Genomic DNA, 22,005 nt, shown 5'->3' with positions numbered 1-22,005 from the left:
ACATTTCTTTATACCATGCATGTTCAGAGAAGGCTACACAACCTTGCTAAGCTTGATTTCAGTACCAAAGTACCACCTACATCTACGTGGAAGTATGCTTCTGCTAACCTCTCTCAGTGGCACATAAGGAGAAATTCTATCTCACATGTACAATATGAATGACAAAGTACTAAAAACTGAGATGTAATTTCCCTTCAGCAGAAGGCCTCTAGAGGGGTAAATGTTCTTAATTAAATCAACTCCTCTTGCATCTTACATCATGGAATAGCTAGCTAACTACTTAGTTTTTAAGTGTGATACTTTTAATTTACAGGTCTGCAATTTCACATGTACTGAGGTCAAATGGTCCCTCACTATTTCTATTCTGTCCAAAACTAGTATGCCTAATCACAAAAGAAAGGCTATACTTGGTGTTAGAACAAACACAAGACAGAAAGCACACATTTGGCAAGAATCACTGTTAAGACTAATTGCTTTAAGTTGTTACCCTTCTGAAATCATTTCCATGCAAAAGCAGCAATTGCTCATGGTCCTCATTGCTGGCTTTCCCTGCCTGAAGAAGCAAAATTGTATACTAATGCAGGTATGACTTAGTTACTGACGAGCCAGACCTGATATGAAATAGTCAAAAAAATATAGTGGACAATGCACTCCCCTGAGGGACAGCTAAATCCTAATGCTGGGCTTTGAGCAGCCATTACAGAGTCAGTTACAGTAACGGCTTTTGGGGGCCTTACTGGACAGAGTAAGATAGAGCAATTAAAGGCCATAGTGCAAAAAAACTTCCCTCTAGTTGCTTGCAAGGTTACATTCCTGCCAAAGCTATATTCATAAATAGGCCAAAATAGTACTCTTTCCCAATAGTCTAAACATTCTCATGCACACCCACTAAAATAAATACAGGAAACTAAGCAATTAACCCCCAAAACTCAGGTTTGTGTAAAATAGGGATGAAATTCTGGAAATGGGGAAGAACTATTTACAACTGCAACTATAAAAAAGAACCCCAAAAGACAGACATGAAGCTGCATAGTAAACAGCATAATAAAAATGCACTGGGGAAAGCTTCCAGACATCCCTTTCTGCTTAGACCTTAAAAGCTGAGAAATGACTTTGAGTTCATTACCTATCCCCAGACTAATGTATTTACTTGTATGAAAGTGAAAGAGTGGGGAGAAACATATTTGACTCATTCTTAATTTCCCCTGAAAAAAATATTTTTTGGAAAAAATGATACACAAGACAGCTGAGCCAAATTTCTTTCTCCCTCTCAGACAAAATTGGATCATGATTCATCATATACACAGTTGAATTTTAATCTATTCCTTTAACAAGTTTGTTTGTGTATTTTCTTGTAAGCAAGAATTAATACACTCAGACACAGGAAAATGTTAATTTTATTGCATCATCTCTCAAATTTACAAATGTTGAGTCTAACTTCTGTTGGCATTCATCCTAGCCTGAAGAAAAAAAGACAAATGTCTGACCTATGCACAGAGGTTCTCTGTTCTTTGTAGAGGTTAACACTAACTTCACATCACTAATCTCCTGAACAAAATTAAAGGATCCTGCCTGTCTTCAATGCGGGCATAGATGGACAGTTATAACCTTCCTCAAGGAAAGCTGTTTCACAATTATTCATTCACGCTGTAACTCCACGGTGGCACCCAACAAAAAGAGGAAGGTGACATAGGAAAGCATTTGGCCTATTAGACTAACATAAAACTTCACTCAGTTCAGTGGAGTCCAAGTAGAATTTAGCCATCTGGTATTCATATATACATCATGTCTATGATGTTCACCCGCTAAATGAGTAGTTCACGAAGCAACACTAATGATGATAACCCTTCTGTTCTTTCAGTGAGAAGCTCAGAGAGCCCTCCAGTTACTGGAACTAAAGAACACACGCAATTAGATGTGGAAAGAGTCCCCCCCATCCTTTATCTCTGCTACAAGAGAAAAGAAAGAAGTTCTACTGCAAATTCTCAGTGAGGTGGTGCAATACATTCAAGGGAAGTGATGAGTTGCACACGCTAAACAGCTGTGTTCACTTCATTGGGCCACGCAATGCAGACTCACTTAAGAAAGCACTCGGAACCCATTTGGGCCTTAACCTTACCCACTGTTATCTCAAAATGTCCACCATTAAGAGGATTCAGCACAGGCTCCTCCTCCAAGTTTGCGAAGGAAGATTATAGAGCAAATGCTGACTACATCTCTGAAGAGGGATCCAGTCAGTGCTGCAACTGCCATAAACACTAACGGTGTAGTTAGCAGCCATTTGGTACTCACCTGCCACAGCCTTCTGAAACACCATAAAACAGTTCGAATCCTTTAGCTCAATTGTAAACAGAGGAAGCACAAAGACACTACGTGTGCACTTCTGAGCCACTGGTGCAACACTAGTTGTCTGCTACTTGATAAGCTTTACACAAACACACACAAAATCCACAAAACTATGTATTGGTGGCATTTTCACAACTATTTTGCATCTTCCAAACCATGAGAGACATCGCAAGCAAGTCCAGCTCTCAGAAAGATAAAAATGCATCTATTTCTACCACAAAAACACCTTTGGTCAATAACAGGTGCTGTTTCTCTTTGCAGAAAATTTGTGGACTCTGTGAAGTAAGCAAGCGAAGTGAGACAATTTGCACTTGCTAAGTAACATACTAGTATTGTAACTCTAATATGTATCTCTCTCCAAATACTATAGTTTGTTCCGAACGTTTTGCTCATCCCTAAATCTATAATATCTAAACTTCTGTTTCCTAGACAAACAGGATGTCTACTTAGAAAGCAATTCAGCAAGAAACAGCAGTGATACAGTGTGCATATATACACATAGCTACGTATATACACACACACATATACACAAAGTAAAGTAGCACTTACACTAAGTGCCAATTTACACGTGTGAAGGGAAGCGAGCCATCAGGCAGATGGGGCCAGATCTTCAGCCTCTGTGTGCTGCTTGCTTATCTGCTAACTTCGAACAGGGAAACTTCACAAAAGCAAACTTGAGCTTAACAGTAAACCTAACACCAAGGAATGCTGCTGTAGAAAGGCACGTGGCACGATGGCTTTGTATTCAGAGTAGAATCGTTTTTAATATGATTAAAGTAATTACTTCAGTCTAGTCAGCCCTGGTTAAGTCTCCATTGGAGTTAATTAGCAAATGATGGTGAAATACTTTGAACATGCAAATGTTAAATATTTTCATTATTAATATTATTCTTGCAACTGCTGCAAGAGCAGGCAGGTCCAGGGTCCTTGGAATACTGCAATGCAGTAACATGAAAAATAAGGCCAGTACTTTTGTCTGGCTAGTTGAAACACAACACATTTCCTTGTTGTACTACCCAAATATCTGCCTCAAAAACACAGAAAAGCTCAGGCCCTACTTTACCAACCAAGCAAATAACCTCTGTGATCCAACGCAAACTAAAGGGCCATGTCCATCTCGCATCATCTAATACCAGCACATAAAGACTGAATATTTACAGAAAAAGGGGAATGAAAACTGCAAGATGGAAATAAATTGGAGCAGGAGAAATCTACTTGCTGTACTTGGAACTTCTATAACAGAATTAAAGTCTCGTGCCCCGCCAGTGCTGTCATGCAGTGTATTGAATCCCTGCTTGGTAACACAGCTTCACGCAAATACCCAAAAAAGATAAGAAAGCAATGATTGAAGGCAGAGGGTAGAGGGAAGGAAATGAGACACTGAATTAAGAAAGGTTAAAAGGACTGGGTCATGTTTAGTCCTACAAAACAAAGACACAACTGCATGCAAAGAAGTTATGAAAGAAGTTATAAGAGAGAGCAACAACTGATTACTCTCCCTAGTCAAAGATGGAACAAAAAAATAATGAGATGAAGCCATATAAAGGAAAATAAAGGACTGAGAACCTTTATCACTCAGAGTGGAACAGGCAGCCCAAAGGCTGTAGAATACTCATCACTGAGGGTTATTCAGGCTTAAGTAAACACCCATCTGTTAAAGAATATTTTGTTATAATCACTCCTGCTATTATGCAAGGAGGTGGAGAGTCCCACCAAAGTCTGGGGATTGGATACCTACAATTCATTTCTTTCACATTTTTGAAACATTTATTCAGAACAAACATCTGGTTCTTAATCCCCCAATTAACACTGTTTCCAGCCCTAAGGAATTAATCACAGAATTCATGGAAAACAGTTTATTTGCTAGCAATGGAGTAAAACCAATTTCCTACAAACTTCTACATTGCTAATGGAGCAGTTTAAGTGCCTTTTTTTTTTTTTTGACATTTTAATTCCAAAAATAAAGAACAGAAAGTCATCCCCAGGCAGAGACCTTTGCAGCAGTGTGTCAGCAGAGAATTACACAGCACTATAGACTCAGGCTCTCATTCATGGTACTGTCCTCCTTTGAAGAGCACTCCGAGATCTAACGATGGAAAGTACTGTAAAAAGTGCTAGATATTATCATTAGTATTCAAGAGAACAGAATTCTGTGGCTTGGTTGAATTCAAAGGGACCTGCTGGTACTTATGAAAGCCGATACATTTTACAGAAGAAAGTAGCTCTTACAGCAATGTTAATGTAGGCTGGCTGACCAGGGTGAGGGCAGGCCATGCTTTCTGCCAACGTCTCCCAGCAGGTTGCGCTGCAGACTTACTTAGCATCATTGAACCAACCTAATGCCTGCTCACCTTTTGTTTTTACCATTTCCACAATGTAGTACTTTAACCTATTTCCAGCTACAAAAATAAGATAGTGTCTAAAATGCCATCCTGATAAAGAAAATCTTACATTAATGCTTGTGTTCTCAGAACCCTATGCATTCTGGCACTCCTTTCGCCGCTCTTGGTGCTAAGGAGCTTTCCGGCTACGGCTGGCCACCAGAAGATGCTTATTCCACAAACACCTCTCTGTTACCACCTCTTACACCCTGCAGCTCAGTGGATTTACACCCTGCTGCTTTCAGCTGCTGTGGAGAAATTAAATGGAACGGAAAGTCAATCACCAAATGTTCTAGTACTCTGGTTTTAAAGATGTCCCTGCTTGTAGGAGTGGAACGTGCTGTTCATCAGTTTATTCGCCTGGCTTTGCCACTAGATGAATTTTAAGTAAACATCTTTTATTCTCACAAAACAGATTTTGAATGAGTAACCAATACAAACAACATACATTACAATTCTATCCAGCAATACAGACTCTCAATAATAGCTCTGAACATCTCTGCTAGCTTTGGGCAGTCTAATTGACCACTATAATTTACTTCAAGGTTAGCATGATTTGGACAGCTCCTGAAAACATGTTTTTGTTACTAGAGTCTTCTGTACACATTTGCTGTGGTCGATCTTCATTTTCTCCCTGCTGATTTCAGCTTTTGTTCTGTGTGAATAGTCCTAAGACATCAATTAGTAACATGAGGAACTCAGTCATTTCCCCTTATGCTCCTTAAAGATCCTTTTAGATAATATTTCTTTATCAGCACATTCCAAGTTGATGGCTGCTTTACATTTGCATCTTTCTACAATAAAGCTTTCTGTGTTTCTTATTTGATGTCTAACCTTTATTAAATTCGCAGCTACTCTAACATCTTATATATTTATTAGTGCTACTAGGTATCATGGAATGATGTACTAAGGGGGAACACACACACCTTTGTATTTATTTAGTTCAAGAAGAAATAATTCTGAAAGCCTTTTTAAAAATTACGTTGTAGTCTTTTAGGGTTGTGGTTTTTTTTTTTTTTACCATGCCATTTCAGACTGTTGTCTATTGATTTCTCCATGGTTCCAGTGTACTTCAGATGACAATACACCTTCATATGTAGACCAGAAAGATAGGTTTACCTTAACATTTAGAGTTGACAAAGTATTGAACTCATCCAGCCCAAGCCATGTAAGCCCTCCCATTTACTCCTTGCTTTCCAAACTGCATCAAAACTGTGTACGTTCCTATTCCTTCAGCTTGCTCTGGGATCAGTTAATTCAAAGATCTGTCATGTCTCTCTAGCTAGGTCTTTACCAGGGACAGGGAATAGGACAGAACAGGGTAGAAAGCTGAGGAACCACAGAGACAAAATTGCCATCATTAAAAAAGCAACAACATCCAGAACGAGGAAATACATTCTTACAGACAAGACCAGAAAACTGCAACTTCCACAATTAACTTCTTTGGGGACGCGACAGCCAAATCAAGTGGTACTAGGCGTTACACACTTTGAAACATCCTGTTCCGAACAATTTCCAATAATAAAATAATAAAAACACCCCCACAACTTAACCAACGTGTGGTGATGGAGAAACCGCAGCTAGGCTGGTATCTTGTATGCTTGTTTTCTACTGACATAGCATAGAGGGATGAAGACTGGGCTGTCTGTCAATGGCTACAGCAGGGAGCTATTGTTGTATCAGCTCTACATGGTATCCTTAACAGGCAGCTAGCAATTACAAGTCTCTTACCCCAATGATTACAGGCATAAAAATACCTCTTGAACAACATTATATTCCAGTTCTGCCATGTAGCTCATGCTTCTCAGAGTGCAATGCGCTAACCAGAACAAATACTTCTTTCTTAGGACTGAAATCAAAGCCTTAAGTGGCTAGTCAGGTCTGTTTGCCATTGTGGCCATTAAAGGGGCTTGCACTACTATTTTAGGTGGCAAGGAACACAGACGAACTATGATTTTTAGAAAATGTTAGTGTGCTTTCTTAAAACAAGTTCTTTTTCAATGTGAACAAAGCATTCCACAGCACTTAATTATTAAGTCTAGAGAACATATTCCCGTATACACCCATATACAACACAACAGTAACTTCCAATGAGAAACAAAACTATTGGAAATTGCCATTACTGAGAGTTCTTCAGAGAATATTCCAAGTATCACTTGGAAGACTATGCTATTATTGGATGTTCTCAATATATGTTAGCAAATTAGATGTTCTGGTAACTCTCTCTGTTGGAAATGCTTTTCTTGCATATGAAAATTTTGCCATCTGAAATCCCAGCCTAATCAAGCACTAGCTACTACAATTAATTCTTTAGGAATTTTCTTGTCTTTCTCAGAATTAGAATTTAAAGCAGTCAGTTAAGAGCTAAGTAGTAACTGGAAGGTCCAATATCCCCAGACATTACAAAGCTATACTTTTTCTGGCCTCTCAAACATGCATCTCCCCAGGTAAGACAGCTCTCTGATCCCAAAACATGCAAAACATTGGCCAAACCTTAGAATATTATATTGGAAACATTTCCTCTCTGTTAAATGCAGGAATAAAATAGGAATAAGGAACGTAAAACAATTCAGCAAGGATATCATGGCAAATGGTGTAAAAAGCCACCTCACATTCATGAATTCTATTGTCAGGTTATTTTGAACACAAAAGTAATCTTTTTATCACTACATAAAATCCTACACCATTGTTGTGGGCACCCAGACCCAGTACACACCCATACAGGCCTAACAGCCAATTCTCTCAAAGAATAATTATCTCCCCACTGTTGCTGAGGCTTCTTACTTACCAGTTGGGACAGCAGGATCCATTGTTGGCTTTTCCCAGGTATTGATCTGCTCCCAGGTAAATCCATTGGTTCCCAAGGCCACACTATAACCACAATTACTGTAGTGCTCATCAAATGAACAACCACCTAAAACCAAGAAAAACAAATACATTCCTGTATTAATTATTTATATCTCTTTATGGAAGATCATTTACTTAAATATTTTTGTACCCAAGTTTACTCGGGGAAAAAAAAAGGAAAAACAGAATTAATTTCCTGCATATTTGATTTCAGGCAGCAGAGAAGGTATCCAGAAAATATTTTTGTCCTTTCCACACTCTGTATTCATTGGAAGCCTTTGTTTTCTTCCCTCCATGCTACTGTTTCTTAGATCAGTTCCCTTTATTTCCCTACTATCTTTACATTTTCAAGAATAATGGCACATGATGCACACATGCAGGAATATTTGCATTTGGGTCCCAGTAACTGATAATTATATAAAACCCCAAGTCAGACATTCAAAAAAAAAAAAAAAAAGAGAGGAGGAAGGAGGAACACAAATGGTAAACAAGCACAGCACTGTCCCTACAGTGAATGCTCACTTCTTTTGGCTTTTAAGCCTTGAATTACACAAGGTTGGGTTACACCTACGGAAAGTGCAACCTTCCTTTTAACCATCTCGTATGTGTAACAACACGAAGCTCTGCGTGGCACATGACCATTCCTCAAGGGCTTTCAAGTTAATACTTTTGAGTGCAACCCTCTAGTTTCTCAACAAGAGAATAACAAGAAGCGGATGGCAACTAGCATTCACACCTTCCAGACTGTTGACTAAGTGATCTTTCCTGCTGTAATTCCTGAAATACTTGGAAGTAGTTAACTGTCATAAATAACCTGGCAGCTGCCTGAACACTTGTGAATCAAGGGAAACCCATGAACAGTGGAATGAAATTTTTGTATTCCAACACAGATCTTTAAAACTTGTGTCACACAGACAAATCAAGCTAGTTTATTCCCTGGTAGGATGTTTCTATGCTGGTGTCCCTTACATTACCTCAGGCACATTCCTCTTCACATCCATGCAACTTACTCTGCCAAACGTATTTCAGTACTAGATCCATCAGATCAGGCAGCCTGGGTCCTTGTCTTTATACCTTAATCATGCCAACAGTGTCTCTGTACTGCTTTGGTTTTCTCTCTTAGGGAAGCAAGGATAATTTTTTTCTGCAGATACTAGTCCTCTGAAGTCAACTGGACACATCTAACACTTCAGAGCTGCAAGGACTGAGCAATGCTCAGGGCAACACTAACTTGTTCTGCCAGCCAAACTGCCAATTGCTCTTGACACTAATCGGAGAGTTATATGCACAGAGATGTTCCTGACTCTTTACTCCTTCCCACAGGCTGCACTGCCTACACATACACAATAAATAGCTGGTATGCGAGTGATCTGTGGTTCCTCTGCAATAAGGATTATCCAACACTGGGGACACTGAGGCCTTCTTTAGTTTTTACCTAGATTTTCTATTCTCTACCTCCCAAGAAAGCCCAAACTTGTCCTGGTTCCTATGAAAATCCTCATAAATGACAAACACAAATACATACCATGTCATTAATATTTATTAAATCCTTATTCCGTTAAAGGACATTATATGCACTCCAACTGCAACTGGTTTTCTAAGTTATTCTACAAAACTTCATATATTATTTTTATTTAAGTGTATACTAGAAGGATTTGTTGGGTAGAGTACCTGACACCCCAAAATACTCTGTTGCTGAAAGTTTAAAGATCAAGCTTGTCCTAAAAAAATAACAATTTGATATATTGTATATTTTCATTATAAACAGATCTGACTATAGCAGATTTTATGACCCTTGCAAGCTTGCCTGTTTCAGTAAAGTCTCTGCAAATATTTCTGAAGTATCTTTATTTAAAATATATTAATTCTTGCTTTAAATTTACTGTACTTGTGAAGCTTTCCCAGCTGTCAAAATGAGCATGATTACACTTAAACTGTTTCCCTAATTTTTTAAATTTAATTTAGGTGAAAAAGTTCAAATTTAAAATATTAAACATGCTCATTAAAATGTCTAAGGGAAAATAAAGGTGTTCTGTACTGTGTAGGAGTATGCAATGCAACTGAGAGTCACTTTTTTCAGAATGAGCGGGCATGAGAGATGATATCAAATACTCTGCTCTCACTCTCCAAGCTGGGCATTCTAATTTTGATAGATTCACTTTACTAGCACAACTTCAGGCATACACCATTTCCACAGAACCTCTGTTCAGCATACTGCAGCACACAATGACAGTGCTGTCTCTGAGCTATTACTTTGAAGGGATTGTAAACAAATTCTCTGATAGAGCCAGACAATTGTACGAGGCCTCATGTACACAGAGAAAATTGCGCAGGTGCTGCTGCAAAGTCCCAGAAGCAAAACAAACGATAGTAACAAAATATGGGGTAGCAGTCCTCGTTTAACAGGGAATGTAATTGTTGATATCTTGGTATAATCAGCTAAATAGGTTATTTTATACATGCTGAGGTATGTAAACGTGGAGGAGGAACTGAAAAGGGGACAGGGGTGAGAACTTCTGGAAATCAATTGGGAGTTTCCACTGATAAGAGACAACACCTGAGGAAGCTTTGAAGTGCATTGTCTGAAAGTCAAAGCTAACCTTGTAGTACAATTGGATAAGAATGGAAAGGATAAACCATGGAAACCTTAAATGTAGCAGCAAGACACCTACATTTTAAAGAAAGAAAAGGTTAGTGGAGAAACCTCCAAACGCAAAGCGACAGGGCAGTAAGCCAGGAGGATTAGTTTACTAAGAAGCAACAGAATTGGAATTTGGAGAGGTGAATTCACAGGAAATGAGGACAAGGAGAAAAAACTGGAGTCCATTTTAAGGGCTCAGACAAGCAGGCTGGCTGCACGAATCTCAGGTACCAAGAGCTGGGAAGTCTCCATCTGCTTCTTGCTACAGTGTGTCAAAAGAGAGCAGAACTAAAAGTGAAGTAAGGACTCAGCTGGGACCCAGTGCCATATTAACTCCTGAGCTCAAAAGTCAGCAACTCCTCTGTTCGCACTCTTACAGCATACATCGTATTATGGAACAGGAAAGAAACTTCAGAAAGTGGGAGGAAAGAATCACAACAACCAGATTTTGGCGTTACTCTAACAGTCACAGTGGCTTGCGTTCATATCTGCCAAACAAGTATATCATCGGTGATCTTAGTCTTACGTTTCTGCAGAACATGGCAGACACGTTACAGCTTCAGTCACAGGCGGCCAGACCCAGAAAAGCGGCTGTGAAACTTCCACCCCACTTCACCTCAGGAATCCCAGACCCACCATGCTCTCTCCTCCTTCGCTGACCCTGGTGTCCACAGGATGGCTTCTCGCACAATTCCTCTCCCCGCTTCTGGCGTTTCGCCCTTTCTTGAATGCCTTTTCCCAGAGATGCCGCCAGCGTCGCTGAGGGGCCCAGCTGCCGCCCGCGCGGGCCTCTCCGGCGCAGGGCAGCCCCGGCCTCTCCTCACAGAGGCCGCCCCTCCAGCCCCCCCTGCTGCCGGCACACGACAGGGAGCACAACCAGAAACATCCGCTTCTAAATGCAAACCCAACCTCGGGCTCTATTTCCCCTACCCTCGCCTAGAAGAGGAGCCAGGCAGACCGAGGGACACTCCGCAGCGCCATTACCACATCGCCACGCTCCGATCCACCTCAGCGACAGCTTTGCCACCGCCCCAGACAAGCCGAGGGGGCTCCATCCATCTTTTGAGTCCACAGCCTCGCTGAGGCCAGCGTGCCAGACCAGGGAACCCCAGGAACTCGCCACAGTAAGTTAAGGAAGGTAAATTGGGATGAGGAGGAAGAGTTTGAGAAAAGCATGGCAGGATACCTTTCCTGTGGAACGTTGTTGACCCAGGAGATGAAAATGGTCTTTGGTTCAAGTGTGCATTCAGGACAATAAGCTCCTAAGCAAGCTAGCAAGCAAACACAGGGCAAAGGTGCATTTGATGTCCAGATTGCACTTCCACAGGTGTTCCTCGTGCCCATCTAATGGGATCAAGTGATCCACTTTGCTACACAAGCACCTAGCTGCAAGATCCTTAGAAATTCAACTAGTCCCCACTAATGAATTTCAGTTTAAACTACAAATTTATTAATAGATTTTAAGTGTCCACTTAAGTAGGGATAGTAACTCCAAGATGGGCCAACAGGCTAAAGCTAGCAAATATATTATTTTCACTGATGTCAGCATAAGCTCAATATTCAGCATTTCCTAAGACACACTGCCTATGTGGATACCTAAATACGAGCTACATCTAAATATGCTGGAACATAAAGAGGGGGACAAAGAGGTTAGATCCATCCTAATGCAAAATCATCCATCACTGAAACATAACTGCTTGGCAGAACAGAGCTATTCATTAATGCAGAAAAAATAATCCTCAAATTGAAAGAAAAAGATACCACTCAATGAATTTAGATACCCGATTTGCACGTTTTAATTTTAGCCACAGTTATCACAAATCTGTTTGAAGAAAATGAAAACATACACATTCACCAAAATGGGGTTCTATGTCTTCATAAATTGTTAACAAGAACAAGGATTTTAGGAAGCAAACTGCGATCCTGGAGTCTTTCTCCTGGTTGGCTGAAAATTAAACAGTGACAAATGCAGTTACTAAGTGGGGCAAAAGAAAAGGAAATGGAGATAACTTTGATATTGTTAGATAACACATGTGGTGTTGACCCCTTTGCACAAAATAAAGCCCAAACAAGAACAAAGCTTTTCCCTTCCTGAAAAGGGTCATATTGAAGCAAATAACGGCTCATGTAGGAAGGATAAAATAGCCCTTTTTTTACACTGTGGGCTTGTAACAATGCCACTGCTCATCTGAGTGATGCTAATTAATCTTGAGCAGACCTATCATCAGTTACTGAGACTTGCCCCCAGATTAAATGTAAACCAGCCTTGCATAAATTGAATGCCTCCTTTGAATATATAATTGAATTTGCAGAAGTGTGCGCCAGGGGGGTGTTTAAATAAGTGCACAAATATGATAAAAAGAACTTCACGCCATTATATCTAATTCAGTAAGCAAAAATAATGGCAGGGTACGTTCCAATTAGTGTTTGATTTATTTATTTTAACAAATCCAATTAGTAGAATGTTTTATAAAGTCATCCAATGTCAAACTCTCACAGACTCACCAGATTAAAAAAAAAACAATACTTCTAAAAAGGGATCAAGAAACATACCGATGTGAGAAACCTCATCGGTTATCGCATGTTTCTAAATACACGTGGAAAACAGCACAGCATCAGACATAATTTACTCAAGCATTTACAGCATTCCCAAGGTAGGGAGGAGTAAAGACAGCAAGAACATCAATCTCATTTGTCCCATTCCAGGCCTTTCTTCTGGGGCATAAGTAGTTAGCTTTCTCCCATATTTCTTTAAAAATAAATAAATAAATAAAGCAGACATTAAAAAAGCAGGCAGTACTTTTCTGTGGAACATCCCTTTTGAAACTCATGAGAGCTGAGGCTTAGTCCATCGATTTAGACCTTGACCTCACAAAATATGAGGCAAGTAGAGGAAGAAACAAATACTATTATGATGAAGTAGTACTTATGAACTATAAAACTCCAGAAATTAACACGGCACTGTTTCTGATCGTTCATTCTCATCTCTTCCAATGACATTCTTGTTTACAAGGGCCAAGAGATGCATTTGGCTCATTAGGATAACTTCTATTATGGGATTTATTGTCTAAAAATCCATTTATAACTTATTTTTCAGACTGTAGACTTCACACAGTATATCCTTGAGAAATCTTATTACATATTCTTATGTAGGTGGGAGGGAGAGGAGAATAAAAATGTGCATGTAAAGCTTGTGCTGAGTTGCTTTGTTTAAGATGGGATACATCAAGGGATATTGGGGTTTCCTCCCTCAGGAAGAGTAGTTAGTGCTTTGTGTACTTTCTACTCCTTCCAGAAAGATGAAGACAGAAGACATCAGAAACATGCATACAAGCAACCCGAAATGGTAAGCTGAACAAGAAAGCAGATCCAAATTCTGCAGACCAAACCTATTTCTAACGAGCACTGTCCAACAGCCTCAGCTCTCAATGGATGTCATGTCGAAGAGGAGGACAAGTATGGAGGGACTGGAGGAGGGTGCTGGTGACTTGAGATGTCATTAGTTTCAACCATAACACCCTAGAAGCAATGCGTTTTGTACAGCCTTAGGTATCTGCACAGCACAGGACGGGAAGTTTCAGAAGGGCCAACGGTAACTGGGTACGTCATTTGTCAGAAAATCATCCTTCTGCCATCATGTTATCAACCTGCTGTTGTAACTGGCCAATTTCAATCAGTACTTTATTATTTTACTCAACTGTTTATTCTATTCCCACATTTTCAAGGAAAAGGTTTCTGCAAAGAGAAAAGAGTTATCTTTACTGAGTCAAAGGGCACCACGTGTTCACCATGTATTTAAACTCAGACTCTACAAGGGAGAGAAAGATACTATGACTCCTCAAACTGCAGGGAAAGCTTTGATCAATTTTTGTGCCTCATTAATTAACAGAGGATCTACACCAGGAGGAACTGAGGAATAGATTCCCCAGTGTGTAGCAAGGTATAAACTCTAAAGTAAAGCATTCATAACATCTTTTTCTAATGTCAATTCTTTAAGAACTGAGCTTAGACCTAGCATAAATTCAGATAAGTCACTCAACCATGAAACACAAATCCACTGAAAACCAGGCTTCTTTACTTCTGGTGCTCACAGAAATGCTTCTCTCAAGGTATCCAGATGTTCTGGGTTTTAGAAGTAAACATCAGTGATTTCTCTAGTGCCTCAAACACATTCCTGTATGTGATTTGGTTTCTGCTGCAAGTATCAGTCCTCATTGTCAAGGCATGATTCATCTGCCACAGGACAGTTCCATTTATTTTCTTTCCATCTCACTCAACATAATATTATTAGATTTACATGTAAGCAGAGGAGGTTTTATCTACACTCTGAAAGGTGCTAGTCCTCTGAGATATTGGTAACAATTGCCTGGCTTAGGAATGGATCATAATTGTTAGATTTTACTAAATTTCAGTCCTTTTGCATGATCTCTGTCCTGACAATTAGACCTTGCAGAAAGTATGTGTTTGTTTTTAACTGAAGCAATGAAAATAGCTTTAAAATTTATATGTATAGTGTTTTTTGTTGGGTTTGGTTCCCCCCTCTCCTCCCCCCCAAGTCAAGTTAATCCTTGAAAAAAATGAATGCAGCTTAGAAAAGCTCTTCATTTCAACTGAAATCTGTAATGGTCCCAAAGTAGGCTCAAGATTGGAATTTTTTTTATCACGGTGATTTCAAGTGCTATCAGCCTATTAAGGAAAACTATCATACAATGGGTATACATTTTTTGAAAGCCTTTTCCACATTTATATGCCATGTCAAATTACTATCTTTGCAGGTTCAACATTACACATCTATTTCCACACACTCTGCAGCAGCTTATGAGCACAGTTTCCATGCGCGCACACACACACAACACATGCATGAATACAATCAGTGGTTACATGTTCACTGCATAGAAAACTTGCTATAATCAAAACATCGCTGACACTGCATAAGGGATGAATCATGTATGGTCTTCATGATGAATGTCATCAATAACATAGCTTAATGTGACGAAAGGGACAGACTGAATAGGTCTAGCATTGTCTAGTGAAACACCTAAAGGCAGCGTCCTCCCAGCAATAAGAAGTTTTTCTCCCAGCACTTCTCTGAAGAAATTATTCATCCCAAATGTGGAATAGAGTCTGACAAAGTTTATGTTATCCTCCTAATCCCATGGAACTACTCTGCTGCAAAACGAGCAGTGTGGCTAGGATCCTGATATATATGGAACAAGTATTTAAGCTGTATTTCCTGAACTTGTCAGGTTAAGCTAAGTTTTCATTCTTAAATTCATTATTATAGGTTTCTCTTTGCAAAAGCTTGCCTACAAGTCTCATAATTTGAGCCCTAGACCAGCTTATACATTCATTACTAATTCCGTACTTCATAATCCACCAAGGATCAGTGAAATCGCTTTGAAGTATCCTAGGAGTAAAACTAACACTAGATGTCATTTGTTTAAATTTATATGTCCAAATCTAGGATGACTCATCTAACTTCACTTGCCAGAATGTATGTCCTTTATTTAATACCAAGAATATCTTTTTGCTTCCGACAGCTTAGCTGTCGCTATTTCAATAGCTCAATATTAACATTTTGTTGCTTTAAGCATAAGTATATACATATCTATAATCTCATTGGATTTTTTTTTTTTAACGCTATGGAACAAAGTCAGTTAACACACTGAACCTTTTCAAAGAACACTAACTTTGCAAGTTCAGTTTAGTTTCAGTCTGCTGAAACACACCGAGATTTATTTATGTGAAGAGTTTTCAGACTTGCCTGTCCCAATGTAATGAAACTTGTAAAATTAACACAGGTTTTCAAAACCATAAAAGATTCTTAAACAGACATTCCCTGTCATCTTTTCTTATGATTCTAGCTAATTATCTTTTTAATTCATTAGTTGAGTGGCTTTCCACCCTTGTAGCAGGCTCCTGCTTTATTCATAGTATGATGAAATACAGATTCCTTTCTAAAAATGCAAATTTGTAGCACTTACTTCCTTTTATTCTTGTAGTCTAAATAGAAGCCTTACTTTGCTTCAATTTGTTTCTTAAATTACAGGAGCAAATTTTTTCCTAAAATAATGCCATTCTGTATTCCAAAAATCCATCTTAAATGATTAACCATGTTTGCTGAAGAGGCGCTTGGCTATATTTGTCAGTAAAAACCATTTGTGGGTATTCATTGTTTCTGCAAAAAAGGTAACACTGCTTTTCTTTCCTTCCAGCATCTGAAAATTCTTGTGTCTAATTATTCAGTGTACCTTAACAGGATTATCTAACATCGTATTTATGGTGCATTTTCACCAAAGTCTACATCAGTCATCACACTGGAGCCTTGATCAGTCAGAACTCTCTATTGACTTACTTCATTTCAGCATTTTGTAATGTCACATGGAATACCTATTCAATCTGTGCAGTCGTTTAGAATTACGTACTTATTTTACGTTTACCATCCACCAAGGCAGCCAAAAACTATCCAGAGATAATTGTTTCTCACTTATTTTATATTGCGTTAGTAAGCCTTTCTCAATAAGCTTTTATACAAACTTCAAATTAATGTGTTTGAACTTTAAGCAAGAAGCAGTCATTGACTGACTCATATTATCCTTGGTGATGAACAAAATATTGTCTTAAAAGATACAATCTCAGGAATTCCAATACCATCTACAAGCCTTCTAATCTTTCTCCTTTCCCTGTACTACTGTTCCTTTAGTGCCGCTGGGGCTCCTGTTTTGGAGGAAGATCTCCTTGTACCTGAGATGTTTTATTTGAAGTTCATGGTCAGAAAACATGAAGATAGTAGCTTAAATAAGGGTAGGAAGTCTGGATTATTGCCACACCAGTGAACACAGCATAAAATTAAACACGATCTGGTTGCAATCAAATGTAACTAGAACAGACTTTTATCATTTTTAGAGAAGAAATTAAGTGCTTATTGGGCTGGCATTTTCATAATCATACCATTATCTCAACAGTCTTCCCAAATGAAGCCAAAGGAAGTAAATTAAATCAATGCTGAACTTCAGAAAGCACCCTGTTCTCTTTGGAAGTTCCCACCATTCAGTCTGCAAAGGCCTCTGTAAAGCTGTTTGCACTTGGCATTCTCTGAAGCTTCACCACCACATTAGCAAAGCTAATCCCCCACTAACACCTAGCATGGTCTAGTGACTGCATCTTATTTTAGCACTCACAGAAAACTACCTACAGGATGCATAAAGACAAAAAGGTATGTGCGTATACACACACACATCCCATCTGTGTTCTAAGTGGTTCCAAGAAGAAATACCAGTAGTTTAAATGTTTTCTTGTAGAAGACACTAATATGGTGGGTTGATTCTTGGTGAACAATACTGATATTTTGTTTAAATTGTTTCTGAAGAACACATGCAATTAAAGCTCCAGCATTGTGCAGGTCTCCAAAGACTGCTCCTTGATATTTGAGCTAGCATACTTAACATGTACTAGCTCATCTGTATACTGGTTGAATATCAGAAATTTATCTAAAAAGATAGATATCATCTGTTACTGAGTATCAACAAATAAAATCTAATAGGCAATACAACGGTAATAACTTGCAATGAGTGTTGCAAATGGTATATCTTGTTAAATTTAACAACGTGGTTATTGGAAGCTACTCCCTGGGAGTGGCTGTATAAATAACTTTTATTGTGGTCTAACAATTCTCATAGCTACAAGTTTGTACATTTCTCAGATTGAGGTCATCTCTTACAAAATATCCTTTTACTTGTTGCTGACAGTTACTGTTTCAAATTACATATAATGTGCAATGTCAAGGATATTTGAAGATCCATATTTTAAATTGTTTTCAGTTAAACCATGATCTTCATTCAATGTGTCAGGAGCAAGTCAACCCCAGAAATGACAGTGGTTAGCCAGCTGCTCTGCTTTCAGGTGCCCTGGAGTCACACTGGGGGGTAGAAGGGCAAATGCTAGACTATGCAAAAGACCTTGCAAAGTTTGATCAGTTGACTGACGGTTGAGGCACTAACAATCAGCTAGAGATTCAAATTTTAATAATCTGTTACCTGGTTTGGTTTTTTTTTCCTAGTTCTCTGCATTTTTCATACACATTTTCTCCCTTGATGTTCCTGGGTGTACCGTTTGCATTGCAATATCCAGGATGCTTTTCAGAATCACAGTAAAGCGGGGCAAACACAGAGCACTGGAAGCCCTGCTGTCCTCTGCAGCACATTGTAAACATGGGAATGATGGGAAGATTTGCTTGCTTTTAGCCTCCAGACTCCTCTGTGTAAATTCTTTGCCCAAAGAGCAAACCATATAGTAAATACGTGCCAGGAATAAATAGATCTCGGCCTAATTCACATGTGAGTTCTTGAAAAATATATAGGGCTCCTTTTCTGTTTAACCAAATTTCCTACTACGGTACGTAAGCATATGTGCAAAAGTGCCTCTCTAATTAGAGCGATGGATCTTCCACTTACAATATCTGACCCTAAACATGCATTTAGCAGAGCTGCAGCTTCAGTGTTCTAAACTCCGTATTAAAGACGGACAGCAGGGGAAAGGAGAGAAAATTTAGGGCAACATTAACACAAATGCAGTTATCTCTGAAGACAGCTCAGATTTTGTTAAAAAGGAGGCCATCACAGCACATCTCGCCACTCAGTGTGTTATTTTGACACATCCTTAGCCACCTGCAGCCAGTGACAAATCACAGGTAATCTCAAAAAATGACCATCAGCCACTTTTTGCTAAGGCAGTCCCACTTAGTCACTACAAGGCAGCTTGCCTCCATCCTCTGATGTGGGGAAATTATTTGCTAATAACAGGTTGCGAACAGTTCAATATCTGCTGAGGTTCTTGATTTTAGATGAATTCCAAACTATAAAATGGACTAATTTTCAACATTTCCTGTTCACTATGCACTTCATTTCGGAACAGTTTCAGGCTGTTCTATCCTTCTTATACAAAACTTGCTTAGTAACAAACATACAGAAAAAGATTCCTATTCCATCGTCCAAGGCCTTTTTCCTGTCTCTGGGATAGATCATCTCCAGTTTGAGGCTAAAACTTAGAATAATACATTTCCAACAGAAAATATTTTTAATATTTTTAAAGAAAGATTTTCTGAATTCCCCAGTTCTTATTCCTTTAAAATAGCATCAAGTCTGAACTCTGCCAGGAAGCATTAAATGCTTAAAGCATTTCTTTCTAAGACTTGAAAGGCACAAGGTGAAGGAATCTAAATGCAATCATTTTTCAGGATACTGAATAACTAGATTCTAATAAGAAACCCTTTTCTGTTGTATAAACCATGGTTTTCAGTCATCATTTAATCCTTGGTTCATTGAGACATGTGAACTAGGTACTCTGAGCTTCTTATCCCCAAGCACACCTGCACTTCATGTTGCAGTCCAAATGGACGTGCAGCTGAGATAGCCCAGTGAAGGACAGATTCTAAAAACCTAAAATGTGAAACCTGCTTTGAAATAGTTCAACTGACAGTACATCAATATTTCCTTTTAGTAACCTAGGAGGATTGTGTTAACACCTTCTACGTAAGTGTAAAACAAGACGCTTTGGAAGTACTGTAGACAAACTTTTTATTGCTGTTCCTATGCTGAAATAGTCTAGGCTCATAAGTGCAATTCAGATGCACAAAAAGCTCATTTACTGGACATTTACTTCTGGAAATAAGGTCTTACCAGCAATTCAAGAAGATAATTGTCTTTGCTTAAAAGATATCTCTTTACACTAGAAATCGAATGACACTGTCTCCATAAATTAGATAAATACCTTCTGCATGATATTGCTTTACCCACATCCTCATCAAGCCCTATAAAATACCTTTCCACTTGATTGTGGTAGATGGAAGGGTATTTGCGAGTATAGCTGCATACAGTATTTAACAGCACAGGAAACTTCATTAAAACATAATGCATTCCCAGAGCCCCCAGGTGAAAGTGCAGATACTCAGAAGCAAAGATTTCCAAAGAAGTGTCATCCTCAAGATTTCAGCTATGCCGTTCAACTGAGTGTAAAGTTTCTAACAAATTCATTGTTCATTTTTATACAGGTCATTGTAATTTTAAGATATCTGTGCAAGAATCTGATTCATTAACTATACAGTGCTTCAAAAGATTATGATTATGTTATTAAGTAATTCAGAAATTAGATTCAGTTTCTGATCAACTGAATTGGTATTAAATATACTTACCCAATTAGAACCATGCTGCAATTATATTGATACTTCAGTTAACTACACGTTAGGGACTGCAGCCAAAAATGTAAGAGAAATGGAGTGAAAGCAATGTTTTCTTGGTGTTTGCCCTATGGTCCTTCTCTTAAGGTGAGGCAATCTAAAATCTTTAACCCTTTAGGTGCAAGCCTTAGCACACTACATAAAGTAAGGTAAAAAGAATAATAAAATAAGCTAATCAGGCATCCCCATTTGTTATCTACACACTTTGTGGTCTATTAGAACAATTCTGGCATCAGACCATCTTTTTTACCCCAGAGTCCTCTCACAATCACCTGACCAGCACATATCTGAGATTGGCAAAGGAAAAGACAACAGAGCATTTTGCACAGCCAGCTTAAAAACAGAAGAATGGCTGAAGCATGTCAGACATCTGCTAGACATTACTTAGAAAAGATACAAGAGCTGGACAAGCACACACTGAATCTTCCCTGAAACACCTTCCAGCCTCGAACAAGCCTCACTGATACCGATTGCTCTTTTACAATGAATCTCCCAGCCATTTCAGAATTTACATGCACTTCTGGAATCCGTAAACTCCTGTGAGGACTCCTACATCTTAGCCATACTCTGACAGCTTCTGGCTATTACCTTCATGGGGATAGCTAGAAACAGGGGGGGGCGGAGGTATTTTTGCCCTTATGCAAGGCCATACAAACATGGGACAGTGGCAATGTGTTTGCAGAGACAGCATTTACCACATGTGCTGAACTGACACTCCAGTGATGAGAAAGGGATTGCAGTATATTGTTTTCCCATGGAAGCGACTGTGCCTGTCAGGCTAGACCCAGGAGGCATAACTGCTTTAAATCACATTCTGCACTTTAGGACAAGACAGACTTCTCACTAGGCTATCAACCTACAGTATTTCTTTTTTTTCTTCTAATGCACTGTCTCACAGGGAGGAAAAAATTGTGATACTTGACTGTATTGCAGCATTTCTAGCAGTTTAAGACTATTTTAAGATTAGATAATGAATAGAAACTTGACGATGAAGTCCCAGCTGGAATAAAGATGTTATTTAACTACATCTGAAAACACTCATCTGTGGCGAAAACTAATAGAATTTCCCAGAACAGAGACTATAATTAATATGGACTTAAAAAAAAAAAAAAGCAATATGTAACCAGCAGTTATAAATTTATTAGCATGAAGACTAAAAAGAATCAAGGTGAGTGGACTTGGTTTCAAATATAAAGATTATACCAGAGTTGCACAGGTCAGGTTCTGTTTTAATGAAATCTTTCCCCTTTCCTCTCCAATCTTTCCTCAGAGAAAGGGAGATTATACAACCATAAATCATCTGCATTCAGCTGCAGGACAGGTGTGAACATTGACTTACTGAACACATTTGACATTGACTTTTAGTTACACTACTAACTTTTAAAACAGTTACACTTCAGTGATCCCACTCCTCACAAAATCACTGAAGCTCAGTGCAATCTTCACGGTGAGATTTCTCATGTATGTAGAGCTAATTACCACAACACTTCTTTAATGGAGTGACCATAATAACAAACATGGAATTTGATTATACTTAACTCTGAAAACAAAAAAAT

At 38.8% G+C, this 22,005-nt stretch overlaps 2 protein-coding genes across 2 annotated transcripts in view; both read right to left on the bottom strand.

Moving 5' to 3' along the window:
- The window catches only part of PTPRT (protein tyrosine phosphatase receptor type T), a 342,262-nt gene extending 334,090 nt beyond the window's left edge, over nucleotides 1-8,172 (bottom strand). The window contains exons 1-2 of the mRNA XM_075516941.1: nucleotides 8,097-8,172; nucleotides 7,516-7,641 (exon numbers count right to left, since the gene is read on the bottom strand). Of these exons, the coding sequence (XP_075373056.1) occupies nucleotides 7,516-7,641; nucleotides 8,097-8,172 (202 nt within the window). The remainder of the gene's footprint in view (nucleotides 1-7,515; nucleotides 7,642-8,096) is intronic.
- Nucleotides 1-22,005, bottom strand: part of GSS (glutathione synthetase) — a 496,957-nt gene that overhangs the window by 103,168 nt on the left and 371,784 nt on the right. The gene's annotated exons all lie outside the window — the stretch shown is intronic.

The sequence above is a fragment of the Mycteria americana genome, chromosome 14 (genome assembly GCF_035582795.1).
Source record: "Mycteria americana isolate JAX WOST 10 ecotype Jacksonville Zoo and Gardens chromosome 14, USCA_MyAme_1.0, whole genome shotgun sequence".
Lineage (NCBI taxonomy): Eukaryota > Metazoa > Chordata > Aves > Ciconiiformes > Ciconiidae > Mycteria > Mycteria americana.
The sequence above is the reverse complement of the archived record's forward strand: the minus strand, read 5'-3'. Positions and strand labels throughout refer to the sequence as shown.